At 33.7% G+C, this 15,085-nt stretch overlaps 1 protein-coding gene across 1 annotated transcript; it reads right to left on the reverse strand.

Annotated features, from left to right (window-relative positions):
* Positions 1-619: 619 nt before the first annotated feature.
* Positions 620-967, reverse strand: LOC149145426 (protein GLUTAMINE DUMPER 1-like). Its single transcript, XM_089452443.1, has one exon. It carries the CDS (start codon positions 965-967, stop codon positions 620-622), a length of 348 nt encoding a protein of 115 aa, XP_089308569.1.
* Between the last annotated feature and the right edge of the window lie 14,118 nt (positions 968-15,085).

Below are 15,085 nucleotides of genomic sequence, written 5' to 3' on the forward strand. Positions count from 1 at the left end.
AGATTCTATTTTAAAGATATTTATATTTTAGATTTCATCTTTATAAAATATTAAAAAAAAACCAAAAAAATATTTTGATCTTTACATAATTTAATCTTACAATTTTTTATTATTTAAAATACATTTTAAAATATCTAAATAAATTTAGTACCTACAAAATACATACTCTAATTTATACATTTGCCCCCACTGAAACTTACCATCTCAAAAAAAATCTTCTACAATTTTCCATCTAAATTGAAAAAAAAATTAAAAAATATCGAAGAAAATCAATATCTCTGTTACTTGCACTACAAATAAATAGATTTTAACAACATAGTAAAATTCCTTTCACTTAACACTGTACATTAGAATTCGTTCCAATTTTTGTGACCATTAAAGTGCAGTGCTGTTTCGTAGAAGATGTGCTGGACATAGGGAAAAGAAAGCATTCATATGGAAGATAAGAAAATTAACAGAAAATCCAAAAATCCAATTCAGTTAAAATTTTAATATATATTACAACTACTAACACAGAGTTGTTTTTGCTTCCTCTGTCACTTTATATATAGATTTGGGCCTTCCTCTGTCAGAATTACTTCCTGTGAAACAACTTTTGTAACATGGTGGGTTGGCTCTTTCATAATGTAAAACCAGAGGTAGGGTTAGCGATAAAGGTTGGCATGACATCACCTGCCATTATCACAACTACTTTTCCGTGCTCTTCTTTTGGACCTTCGGATAACATAATATTCTTCTTCGTCTCATTCTCGTCGCCATTCTCAGCACCTGATTCGCGAGTCTCTTCTGATCTGCTATTTCCTTCTGAATTATGAGCACTGGAATCCCTCAAGTAGGAGCAAGCGAGAACGATAATAACAAAAGTTATCAATGCCATCATGGAACCCACTCCACCCAACAGAAATGTAACAGATGAACCCCATACAGAAGGTGAGGTCACATTATAAGGCGCCGTATTATTTCTCATTGTTCCGCGCCCACTACAACCTGATTCCTTCCAGAGGATTTTGTTCGAATTGTAGATATTATATATATCACCAAGAAATTGCAGAGTTCAAACAACACATGCCTATATATCATAACGACCCGATATGAAACCTCTGATAGTTGTAACAGTGAGGTCGTAACAAAGCCCATGGTTTTGTAACAGTAACGATATAGTCTTTGGACACGCAACATTCAATAAAAATTATATTGTAGGGCCATACAAATAACTTTGTATTAAATTACTCTTCGGCAACTTTTAAAATGGAAGCCTTGTGCGCGTTGGCTGGTGCCTTTCGTTATCATATATTCTGTGGTTGGTTAGTTAAAAGCACACGGTACTTCTGCAATCTTTCCATATCTTATGGGCTTTTTATGTATTGGTGGAACATTTGATAATTTGAGATATGGAATTTAGTAAATAATATGTCTACATATATTTTATTCAAAGTTGTTGATTTATTATAATTATTAAAAGGAAACATTTCCCACTTGGAATAAATTTCTATTTCCACCACATGGTTTATAGCTTTTTTGCAATTAACTTATTTTATAATTGGAGTTAACTTATTTTATAATCGGAAAGGGAAAATTCTAACCGACATTTTTAAAATTTACCTCAAATTTGGCCTATTGTATACAAATACGAAATTAATTTAGAATTTGTAATTTAATTTATTTAATATTTGTCTATAAATATATAAATGTGAGAAGTTTAGATAATATAGACATATTATCTAATGAGTAATTTTTTGAGACAATATCTCAACTATATATAAAAATAGGCCCTAATGTTTAAAGAAAATATTGTATCTAACTAAAGCTTAACACCATTTTAAAACATACAAATAAGATTCTTGTAAACTAAAACTCTACTTTGGAATAACCAAATTAATATCGATTAGATTGTTTAATATGATAACATATAAGACAAGTAGTAACTCATTTCAACACTTTTCCTCAATAGGTACTTGTCTCAGTCTAGGCTATGTTATTGAAGTTGGGTTACATTTTTTTGTCAAATGAGGGCATGTTTTGGTGAAAAATAATGTTCAGCTCAGTAATTTTAAGCACTTTATCAAACAATTCTCGATCGAATTGTTGAGGCACTTGATAATAGCTCAATTCGAATTGTTGGGGTGCTTCATAATAGCTCAATTTAGTGTTTAGACAAAGTGTTTAAACAAACCCTCAGATCAAGCTCCTTTGTAACCCTAGGTTAGGAGGTCGATCTAAAGCTTAATCAAGCCTTAAAGCTAGAAATTTTAAAATTTATGTAAATATCAATAATGATATAAAAACTTTAAAATTGTATGTATTTAATAGTTAAAAAAAACAAATTTAATTAGAAATTACATTTGAATAAGTAATTAACAATGGTGTGGATTAATTTCTTATTACATTTGTAGTGTTTTGGTCTATCTAAAAACTCATTCTATCTCACTTGCAATTGAAATTGTAATATTCTTATATTTATAATTTAGCAACTTAAAAAATAGTTTTTACTATGATTTAAATTTTTGATTTTATAATTTAAATAATAAATTGATTAAACATAAGAAAATTTATCAATTTGATTTTAATAAATATTACAATTTTTTATACCTATAAGAGTAACTCAAAAATGTGATTTTGAGGTGGCTCGAAATATATATTTATAACATTCACTAAAAAATTAATAAACATGATTCCCTTGGTCATAATCATATATGTCAAAATTATAATTATAATTATAATTATATATATATATAGGTAAAATAAAATTTATAATTTAGGAAAATTAGAGTTTGGAATTTACTTGAATGATAGCTCCTTTGTTTAACTACATTAAGGGCTCGATAAACCAAACACTAGATCATGTGTTTTAGGCACTTAATCGAGTTGTTGAGGGCCTAAAAAATAATGTTTTACCTCATTTTCTACAAATTTCTCTCCAACACAATTTTGTACCCTAGTAGACTCCAAGCACAATTTGTCCTTAAGTGGAAGAGTATATCACGTTGGAATTGAGAAGGAACTCTCTATCCAATGCCATATTAGTTTCAAATTTTTTGAATTCATACAATATTTTTTATCTAATTTCTTTTAAACATTATAAGAAACATTAGACGGATCACTTTCAGAAATCTCAAGCAACAACCTTCATTATAACAACCTACTTTTTTATACGTAAGTTAGGAATGCATACTTGTAAATGTGATGAAAGGTTGATCCCCATACAATGGAATATGTAAATATTGTACATTACAAATAATAAAAATTAATATATTATTAGATGCAAATGTATTAAATAAAAAGTCATGGCGTGTTGAATTTGTAAATATGGTTGGTCCTCATAATGTACTCTTGGTCACTTGATGTAATTATATTTATCATTGTAAAGAATTTTTATAAACGTTTGAGTTAAACAAAAATTAGCTTGAGTCAAAGTCCCATTGTGACTTTTAAAAGATGTAAATTTGAATTTTTGAAATTTAATTATTTTCTCCACAAAGTGACAAGTTAGCCTTGGTCAAGAAACATGTCTTTTTAGCCTAGATAGACTACTATATAAATGAATCTCTAGTTCCTCATTTCTCATATTTGCATTCTTCACTCAAGACAGCTTATGGGAAAGGGAAGGAGGTTAAGAACGATGAAGAAGGGGAAAGATAGAAGCTTGGCTTTCTCTCTCTCCTCTCTCATCAGCTTACACGTGCGGAAAGAATTCTTCTCTATGGTTCGCATCATTCTTGTGTAACAACTTCAGGGGGCCGAAATTTTTCTCAGTTACTAGGAAGCTTCAAGGGACCGAAATTTTGGGCTATTGGATATTTGTTGCGATGCTGAAATTTCATGATTAGTTAGGTAGAATCAAGTGTATGATCAATTTGGGTGACTTGACTTGGAGGAGAAGACTAGGTTTGACCATAGGTCTAGGTGTGTCTCTTATTAAACAACAATAATTTATCTACAGAAAATATTTCTTGGTTTTTCCGCCTAGTGGCTTTATCGAGGGTAAACTATGTCTCTCTTTTGTGTATTGTGATCTATATTGTTCTAGTGTTCTTTATTGTTGAATTTATGAAGTATAATTGTTGAATGATATATTGGAACAAGTTAAAAGAATATAGGTATCAAAATAAATTATCATAATTTCAAAAATATTGTTCTAACACTAATTGCAAAAAAAATAAACACGATATCAGAGATTTGGAGACCACTCTTGTAGAAACCCTACAAAAAAAATCTTATTAAATTAATTCTTCTATATCGGCACCTGTGGCTTCCTCTATGAAATCCAAAAACAAACTAGAGGGAGCATCAAACTTCAGAACTTTGAATGTAAGAATAGATCTTATTCTTGCCAAGAAAAAGTGTTTGACATTGGGATAGAAGAATTTTGAACCAAACAATGCGGTTGGAAATGAGAAGTTCAAAGAGGATGGTAATACTAACATGAGTCTAATAGTAGACTCCATTAGAGATCATCTCATCCCTTACGTTGTAAATAATGTCACCTCCAACAAGTTGTATGATACCAGAATAAATATCTACCCCCTTAAGAATGCTGGTCATTCCACGAGTTTGAAGAATTAGCTCTGAAATACAAGGATCATTGATGATGATATTATGGTTTCATAGTTTGTGAGTATTTCACAAATAGGAGATCAAATTTTAGCTATTGAAGAAACCATCTCCCATTAAGAACGTGGGACTACAACACTCAATGGTCTTCCTAGATCATGGGATGCATTTGTAGTAAGCATAAGTAGTTGGAAAGAAGCACCTTCATTTGAGAAATTATAGACATCATGTGCTCAAGGAGAAGCAAGATTGATGTATACAGATTGTATGAATAAGTTCATTCCCTTTTAGCTTAATTCAATAAAAATACAAAGAAGAAGTTTGGACCTTAACATAAGAAGTAAGGACAACTATCTTCTTCCTCTAAGAAGAAGAAAGACTTATCTATTATACAATGTTATGGTTGTTAAGAAGATGGAAATTTCAAGCGATATTTTCCTAATACGAATAACAACAAATGAAGAGTGAAGAAACACATTTCTACAAAAAAATATGAAGAAGATGAAAAACGAAAGAGATCCCAGGGTGGCAAAGGTTTCTTCTAATTTCCTTCTTTGACAGGTTCCTTTGTAGATGATCATGACTTTTGGCTAGTAGAGAGTGGAGCATCAAGACGCATAACCAAAGAGTATAGGAATATTTCAATCATGAAACAAAATAAGTTTTCTCAAAGGGTTGAATTGGGAAAACAACAATTATGTAGCCAAATAAATTGTGAATGCGTCCATAGAATTGGAATTTGGTAACAACATTCATCTTAACAATGTCCTCTAGGTACCAAGTTTAAAAAATAATCTTGTCTCTATTTCTTGTTTAGAATATAAAAGAGATAGGGTTGCTTTTGTGGATGGAAAATTACTTGTTTGGTGAAAGCCTCTATTATAGATGATGCTAGGTTTATTGGGATTCATGATGGTAGACTGTATAGACTTGTGAGTTAAGAAAATAAAGAATTAGTACATGAACAAATAGATCCAAGTAAGTTATGGCACTAAAGGTATGGACATATTCATTTTAGAGAATTCCTTGAATTAAGTGAAATAGTGTGAGGAGATCGAGATCTAAAAGTAAATAATGATGGTGTATGCAAAGGTTGTTCTCTTAGAAAAACGTCAAGAAACAATTTCCAAATAGTGACAACAAATATAAGCAATTTTTGAAATTGGTTCACTCTAATGTATGTGGTATGATGCTCATAAAATCAATAGGTGGTTTGTTGAACTATGTGACATTTAATGATGACTTATCTCGAAAGACATGGAAATATCTCTTGAATCTGAAAGATTAAGTATTTGATGAGTTCCAAAAATTGAAAGCTGAAGTAGAAAACTTGATAGGTAAAATGACAAACATACTAAGATCTAAGAATGAGAGAGAATAGACCTCAATGGAGCTTGTTTCTTTTTGCAAGTACGATGGGATTAACTAGGAGTTATGTATTCCTTATAATCCACAACATAATGGTACATCACAATGAAAGAACAGAGCCATTGAATAATTTTTCAAGGCAATGACACAACATTTGGACTTACTGTTGTTCTTATGGGGTGAAGAATCACATAAAATTGTGTACATTTAGAATCAAAGTCCTCACCTAGTTTTGGAAGGTATGACTACTAAAGAAACTTTCTCCAAAAGGAAGAAAGAGGTTGGGAAGATGGAAATATTCCGTTGTCATGTATATATTCATGATTCTAGGGATAAGAGGAAAAAGATTAATCCTTCTAGAAAGAAAGGTATATTTTTTGGATACAATGAATCCTCAAAAGCCTACATAACTTACATTCTAGAGAAGCATTGAATTGAGGCCAACAGAAATGCCACATTTGTTGAGAAAGTGGCATATTACATTTATAAAGAAGTCTACATAGATTCATTATATTAAGTAAAGTAGGATTCCTCAAGGGAAGAGAACTCAAGTTCTATAGAATATACCGTAAGGATAGAAGGACCTCAAGAACCAACAAAATCAGTCATAGTTTCAGAGATCAAGAAAGGAAAAGCATAGCTTGAACCCACATTAAAAGAGGCAAAAGGACATCCATATCCTAATGGCATATCTAGAGAAGTGAAGAAACATAAAAGGTTCTCCACTTATGAAGAGGTACTCAATCAATATGTGTGGAAAGAAGTGATGAATGCAGAGTATCAATCAAACATGGAGAATGGTGTTAGGGAAATAGTGCTAAGCACTGAGGGGAAGTCAATGATGACTTCAAAGTGTATTTAGAAGATTAAGAATGTTGTAGATGGTAGCATTAACAAATACAAGGCATGGTTTGTGGGTAGAGGTTTTTCCTAGAAAGAGGGAGAATACTATGATGACACCTTTGATCCAGTTTCTAGGTACACATCAATTAGATCCATTAGTTCACTTGATACTCTCATGGGATGTGTGTTGGGAAATGTAGGGTAGTTAGTTAGGGTTATGATTAAATTGATTTCTCTGTAATTCTAGACATTTTCTTGTGAGGTTTATTATAGAATTAGAATTATTAATTAGTTATGTTGCTCATAAGGAGAAATATGAACTAGAATATCAAAATGAAAACAAAATAACAGTAGATGTAGGTAGTAAGTTAGGACCAAAACCTCTCCTAAAAAGGAAAACCCAAAGAACTTCATCTCATACAATTTTCAATGAATACTTCCAATACATGACACTAGACCATACATGAAGAAATCAAGCCAATTGCCTAAACAAATTTTGTTCCTCGCTTCACAATTTTAGCTATGTTCTTCTTCATAAAATTCAGTTGTCTAGGAGAGAGAAACCAAAACTTCAAGAGCAAAATAATCTTCAAGATTTCACTGAATTTCTTCCTTCTATTCATACTTCTATTCTACCTTAGATATTCTCTTCAGAATGTCAAAGTGAAAATATATCTTTGGGTGATGAATTGTTCTCCATTATATATTGGATTGAGTGGGTCCTTAAGCCTCTTTTAGGCCAACCCTTAGGGCTAGCCAACATGATCTCATGGGAAGTATCTAGATATATTCATGACATAAATATTTATGTTTACATTGACAGAAGATCCCTTTAAGGGATTCTACATTTTGAATTTGACCTTGACTCCCTAGAGAACTCAATGGGTGTATAACCTAGGATCGTGGGCAAGAAACCCATAATTTTTATTTTACAAAAATAAATATTTTTCTTTTCTTTCTTTTGACAAGTAAAATGATTACATCATAATTATGAAGACCGACACTAGTTACATTTCAACACTCCCTCTTAACTAGGAAGGTATTCATAATTGACAACAAGTATAAGGATAATGCGTCCATTGAAAATTTCTCATAAGAAGAGTCAGAGTGGTATCCCATTTGTTTAACATCATATCATCCAACATTGTCACCATAGAAAGGCCTTGACTAGTGTCTCTATCTCTCCATAGCATGAGAGCACAATGATGGTGAGACCAATGACTTATAGACACTGTCATCATTGTTTTTGAAGGTGCATACTTCACTCGTTTGTTCACAAAGTATTAATATCGGTCCTCTTTAACTACTCTTATCTTCGATGCCCTATGTTATCCTCAGAGAGTATCAAGTGCTAGATTCTTACCCAATCCTCCATTATTTCTTCCCATAGAGAAGACAAGAATGATGTCTCTATGTGTCCCCCTTAACAAGGGAGAATATACTCATTCCTATAAAGGAATTTACCCATTCCTACAAAACGAATGTACCCAAGTTCCCTCTCATCTCGGACTTGTCCAAGTTCCCTCTTAACCAGGGCCTTGCTTCCAAGATCCCTCTTAACAAGGGACTTTATTCCAAGCTCCCTCTTATCTAGGGCCTTGTTTCCAGTGATAACTGTATATTCTTTGGTGGAGATCATGGGAATGATAGCTGCTTGTAAGGTTCCTCCTTTTTACATCATGAATTTATTCTTCATTATTATGGAGCCTTCATCTTTTCTTTGCAGATAATCGGTCATTTATCATATTTCTTCATGAGAATTGTCAGTCATGCCATCCTTTGCTTCATTGGAAAGTGATCTTCTTGTCCACATCTGGCTTTCCTTCATACAACTACCTCTTCACGTCAAGTTTCCTTCACCAACTTTCATCCAACTACATGAGTTATTGTTATGAAACCAGCTCAGGAAAAGATAGAAAAGAAAGATCAACGCCTTAGAAATCAGCCTCTTCGAGGGGGCAACCTCCTTTACATTACATAAATGAACAATTCTTCGATGATTCAAATGAAAAAGCCTCCTTTCTATATATAGGAGTCTAAGGAGTCATAATATAACCCAACCGACCTAACAATAATAATATAAAGCCACAAAAATAACAATAGAGGGATTCTATGGGGCACAGTAATAACAATATGGGGATAATAGGGGCACAACAATATTAATGGGGTAATCACTAGTATTATAGGGACCCAACATGCCCCTCTCCTTCAAAAATGTGTTGTCCTCAACGCTTCAGTAGTTCTGGATGCTTATGTATAAAATTCTCATCCTCCCGTGTGGAATCTTTAGCGGATAAGTTCTTCCACTTGATAAGATACTCTGAAATTGATTGATTTCATAACTGTCGAGTTGTTGTTTCTATGACTACTTCTGGTTCCAATATAATTTTTCCTTCCTTGTCAAGTTCTGGCAATATTGTTTGAACTGGGAGCTTGTCACCTATAACCTTCTTTAAACATGAAACATGGAAAGCTGGGTGCAATCAAGAAGTTGCAGGAAGCTCCAATTTGTATTCCATAGTACTAATCTTTTGCAACACCTTGTATGGACCATAATACTTTGGTGATAATTTATTATCCTTCTTAGCTTTCTTGAGGGAAATTTGCTTATATGTTTGTAGTCGTAGGAATACCCAATCACCTACATCAAAACTTCTTTCCCTGCGATGTTGGTCTGCCTATTATTTCATTCTATTCAGTGCCAACACGAGGTTATCCTTTAAGAGATGGAGGACTTGTTGTTGACGTTCGATGTGATGTTCCACTACTTGAACCTTAGAATTTTCTCTTAAGTATGATGTGATGGATGGTGGCTAATATCCATAAAGTGCCATAAATGGGGTCATTTTTCTTGTTGTATGGAAGGAAGTGTTATACCACCATTTAGCTAGAGGCAACCATTTCACCCATTATTTATGTTTATTAGATACAAAAAAATGAAGATATCCTTCCAAACATTTGTTTACTATCTCAATTTTACCATCAGATTGAGGATGATAAGATGAGCTATGAGCTAACTGACTACCAAGACAAGAAAATAATTATGTTCAAAAATTTCGAGTGAAAATGGGATCTCTGTCACTTACAATAATATTTGGGTTTCCATGTAGCTTTTGAATTGTTTCCATAAATGCAGTAGATACTGTACTGGCTTTAAATGGATGTGATAATGCACAAAAGTGTGCATACTTGGTAAGTATATCAACTACCACCATGATGACACTCTTTCCCTCAGACTTGGGTAAACCTGTGATAAAATCCATTGAAACCTCCTCCCAACATTCGCTTGGAATGGATAAAGGTTATGTAGACCCGGGGTCTTAATTGTTTCATCTTTATTTTGTTGGAAAACCGAACATTCTGCCACAAACTTTTGAATATCCGATTTAAGGCCATCCCGAAAAAATTCGTTCTTAACCCTGTGGTAAGTTTTTAAAAATCCTGAGTGCCCTCCTAAGGGAGAAGTGTGCAATTCCATAAGAATATTTTGTTTTAGTTGGGAATTCTTACAAAGGTATAAGCGATCTTTGTACCATAAAGAATCACTTTTCCAGCTAAATGTATCAGACGTACTAGAATCTTGTTGTAACTTTCGAATAAGTGCCCCCACTTCTTCGTCATTCTTCCATTCCTCCCTTGCTTTGTTTATCCAATCTGGTTGGATAATAGAAATGGTGCACAACAATGCTTCCACATCCTCATCCTTTCTTGAGAGTGCATCTGCCACCACATTTTGATTCCCTTTTTTGTATATGACTTCAAAATCATATCCCAACATCTTTGTGACCCACTTTTGTTGTTCTTCAGAGGATAATATTTGTTCTAAAAAGTATTTAAGGCTATCATGATCTTTTTTTACCTTTAAGTGTCTTCCCATTAGGTAGGGTCGCCATTTCTTAAATGCATGGAGTATTGCTAACATTTCCTTCTCATAAATAACTTTGTGTAAAAACTTTCCCTCTATTGGAAGACTTTCAAAAGCAATGGGTCTTTCATCATACATTAAAACAACACCAATTCCATTTCCTGAAGCATCACATTCCACAATAAAGGCTTTTTTGAAGTCTCGTGTAGTTAAGACCGGTGCTTGGAACATTGCCACTTTAAGATGTTCGAAGGCCTTTGTTGCTTCTAGAGTCCATGAAAATTCATCTTTCTTCAATAATGTTGTTAGAGGTGCTGCTATTCTCCCATAATTCTTAACAAATTTGCGATAATACCCTATCAACCTGAGAAATCCTCGCAGATGCTTTATGGATGTGGGGATTTTCCATTCCTTAATGGCCTTAATTTTGCTAGGGTTTGCCTTAACACCTTCATGAGATACAGTATGACCTGGATATTCCACCTCTTGTACTCCAAAGAAACATTTGGATCTTTTTGCATATAATTGTTTCTCCTCCAATAGTTGTAGCACCCTAACACAATAGTATGTCATCAAAAAATAATAACACAAATTTTCTAAGGAATGGTTTGAAAATGGAATTCATCAAACCTTGAAATGTTGAAGGTGCATTGGTAAGGCCAAAAGTCATGACCAAAAATTCATAATGACCCTCATCAGTTTGAAATTTTGTTTTCGGAATGTCTTCAGTCTTCATTCTGATTTGATGATATCCCGAATGAAGATCCAACTTGGTGAAGTAAATTGATCCATGCAATTCATCCAGTAATTCATCAATGATAAGAATCATAAACTTATCTTTAATAGTGAGCTTGTTGAGCTCCCTATCATCCAGACACATGCGCCATGATCCATCCTTCTTGTGCATTGATACTGATGGAGCAGAGAAAGAACTTTGACTTGGTTGAATTATACCAACCTCTAGCATTTCAGCAACCATACGTTCAATTTCACTCTTTTGGGCATAGGGATATCTGCACGGCCTGATGTTTGGAGGAACACTTCCTAGAATCAGATGAATAGCATGATCATGATCACGAATAGGTGGGGGACCTTTGGGAGTCTCAAATACCTTGGAATGATTGTTCAAGACTTTTTGGAGATTTGGAGAAATAGATGATTCCAATGTGGAAACATCTAGTGAACATAATTGTGCAATCACACCCCTTTGTTCCTTTCTTAGAAGCTTTGTCATACTGTTAGCGCTGATTATCTTTCCTCGTTTCTCTGCAATACCCCTTAATTCAACTTCCTTTCCTTCCACAAAAAATTTCATGAAAAGTTCTTGAAAATTAAAAGCTATTGTACCCAAGGATTGTAGCCATTGGACTCCTAGAACAACATCACCACCTCCCATTAGAATGGAAAGCATTGGGCTAGTCAATACATATTATCCCATCGATAACTTGATATGATGGCACTTTCCAGAGCAATTTATTGTTCCTCCATTTGAAACCATCACTTGACACTCTGGTGCTGGATATAAGAAGCAATTCAATTCTTTTGCTACCTTTCAATCAATGAAATTGTGGGTACTTCCCGAATCAATTAACACTATTACCTTTTTCTTCTTGATTTTTCCTTCTATCTTGATGGTTTGAGGAGTGGTAATTCTAGCCAATGCATTACAAGATATGGTTAGATTCATTTCATCTTTATCTAGGCTTTGTTCCTGGAGCATATCCTCTTCTTTTGACCTTTCTTGCTCCTTTTCTTCTTCCTCTTCGCAATCTATGTAGAATAATTTCTTCTCAGCACACTTATGACCATTAGTGTATTTGCTATCCCAATTGTAAAAAAGCCCTTTTGCTCTTTTTTGTTGTGGTGTCAACCTTATAGGTTGTGGGAGACTAGGGGCAACAACACTTCCATCTTTATAGTTGTGAGTGGTATGCTTCTTGGTTGCCATAATTTTGCTTTCTATTTTTCTAGCTAACCTGAATGCCTTCTCTAATGAATCAGGTTCCCAAAGGCGAACATCATGTTCGATATTATCCTTTAAAGACCCTATGAACACATCAATCCTATGATCCTCTGGAATATCTTTTACCCTTATGTTCAATTTTTGGAACTCCTCAATGTGCTCCATTATTGAACCCTTTTGTTTGAGACTTATCAATTGGCTAAAAAAAGTGTTTCTTTTTGTATCCTCATAATGTGCTATCAATTCTTCTGCAAAAATTGCCCAAGTGAGAATTTTTTTATGAGAGTAAAGCCATTGATACCATACAAACTGATTTGGTTCCAAATATAAAGTTGCAATACATACCTTTTGTGTGTTTTGCACATTATTGAGATAAAAAATTGCTCCATCTGTAATATCCATGTTGCGGGATCCTTGCCATCAAACTTACTCATATTGATTTTTGGAATATGGTGGGTCTTTGATCCCACATTGGAGTCTATGAAATCATGATTAACATTTCTTTTTTTCACATCATGAGCTTCCTTTACAACCTTTTCACCATTAGTAAGTATTTCTTGTAGAAAATTTGTCAAATCTGTCTTCAAATCTGCTATGTCTGTCTTCAAATCTGTCTTCAAATATGCCATGTCTCTCTTCAAATCTATCTTCAAATCATCCATCTTAGCCTCCATGCCCTTTATATTAGATTCCACACCATTTATCTTAGCTTCTGTTAGCTTTTTTTAGCGTGACATTTGTTGCACTTGTTCTTGTAATTTTGATATATCATGTATCATTTCTTCCTCTTCTTCATGGGTCATGGTAGGGATTTCAGGTTGCTTACTAGGTGCTTGAATTTTCTTTCCTCGGAGCATCCACTACCGATAATAATGCTCTACTATGCCCTTTGAATTCCTTCAAAATAAATTTTCAAACCAATCTTAAGCAAAAATTTAAAGACTCTACACACCTTTTTTCACTTTGTAGGAGCTCGATATTGCCTCTGATGTATCTCTGTACTTTTAGATCATCCAGTTCTGAAATTGCGACCTGCAGTAGCCCTCTGTGTCCTATTTCCAATGCCACCAATCTGATCCCAATCGGATTCTCCAAGGAAGAGTTATGCAAAATCTCCCACAGTGACCTGATTATATACTAGTTCAGTAGAGAAAACTTGTAAGATGTGCCTCAAGTCACTGTTTCGGCCTATGGCTCTAAAAAATATATACATGAAACTACATTCCATCCTCTTTTTGTACCTTCCAAGGAAATTTCAATCAGATGCTCAGAGAGAAAGTTATGATGATTTTCCCTAGGTCACCTATTTGGAATGAAATTTAGGAGTCTGCAAGAAGACCAACTTCCTCAGATCATATCTCTGCAAATATAGCACGAACGGCTCTGAAATTCTGACCTAAGATTCAACACGATTTCTTATCAAATGGTTTTTCTTTTAGCTTTTGAAACTTCGCAGAAAACATGCTATAGCGAAAATTCCACGATGACCTGTTTGGAGCAGTGAAACCCTAGAATCCAAAGCTCTGATACCAAATGTTATGGAACCAGCTCAAGAAAAGATAGAAAACATAGATCAACGCCTTATAATTTAGCCTCTTTGAAGGGGAAACCTCCTTTACATTACATAAATGAAAAATTCTTCGATGATTCAAATGACAAAACCTCCTTTCTATATATAGGAGTCTAAGGAGTCACAATATAACCCAGCCAACCTAACAATAATAATATAAAGCCACAAAAATAACAATAGAGGGATTCTATGGGGCACAATAATAACAATATGGGGATAATAGGGGCACAACAATATTAATAAGGGATGAAACTACAATATTAATGGGGTAATCACTAGTATTATAGGGACCCAGCAGTTATAGTTGTAGGTGACATCTACAACTCTCTTTTCAGTAGACCTATATCAACCTATCAAGATGTTGTTAAAAAAAATGGACATCAAATGAAAGTTACCTTTTCTGAAAACCTTTCATCTTGACATCTTTCTTTCCTACAACATCCTACACATTCATAAACACATCTCCAAAACTTCATATGTCAAGGGTCTCCTTTCTTTATAGCTTATCACAGTCTTCTTCTCTATGGAGATGTCATGATCAATTATTAGTCATTAGATGTTGACTTCATATCAACATAGTTGCATCTTTCACGACCTCTTCTTTCTTTCTTCACATATTGCTTCTCAAGAACTCATAGTTCCTTCATCATTGTCAACCACATCATATACCATATGAAGACATGTTATGTTGATGTTATTTTATCAATATGTGAATAATTATTTCATGCATCTTATCAAAGGAAGAGATCCTTGATCATGCTCTCAAGGCAAAGCATTTACCTATTCTATCTACAATTATATGATGACATGATTTAAACATACCTCTTTTCTCCTTTTGGTCATCTAATATTCCTTTGGAAACTTCCTTCATTGAAAGTACTTCAACCATCTCGACATGTTACATTGCTTTGTCATCATACCATCA

Source organism: Pinus tabuliformis, chromosome X (genome assembly GCF_031772625.1).
Source record: "Pinus tabuliformis cultivar Carrire ecotype Pingquan chromosome X, CPIR1, whole genome shotgun sequence".
In the NCBI taxonomy this organism is placed as follows: Eukaryota; Viridiplantae; Streptophyta; class Pinopsida; order Pinales; family Pinaceae; genus Pinus; species Pinus tabuliformis.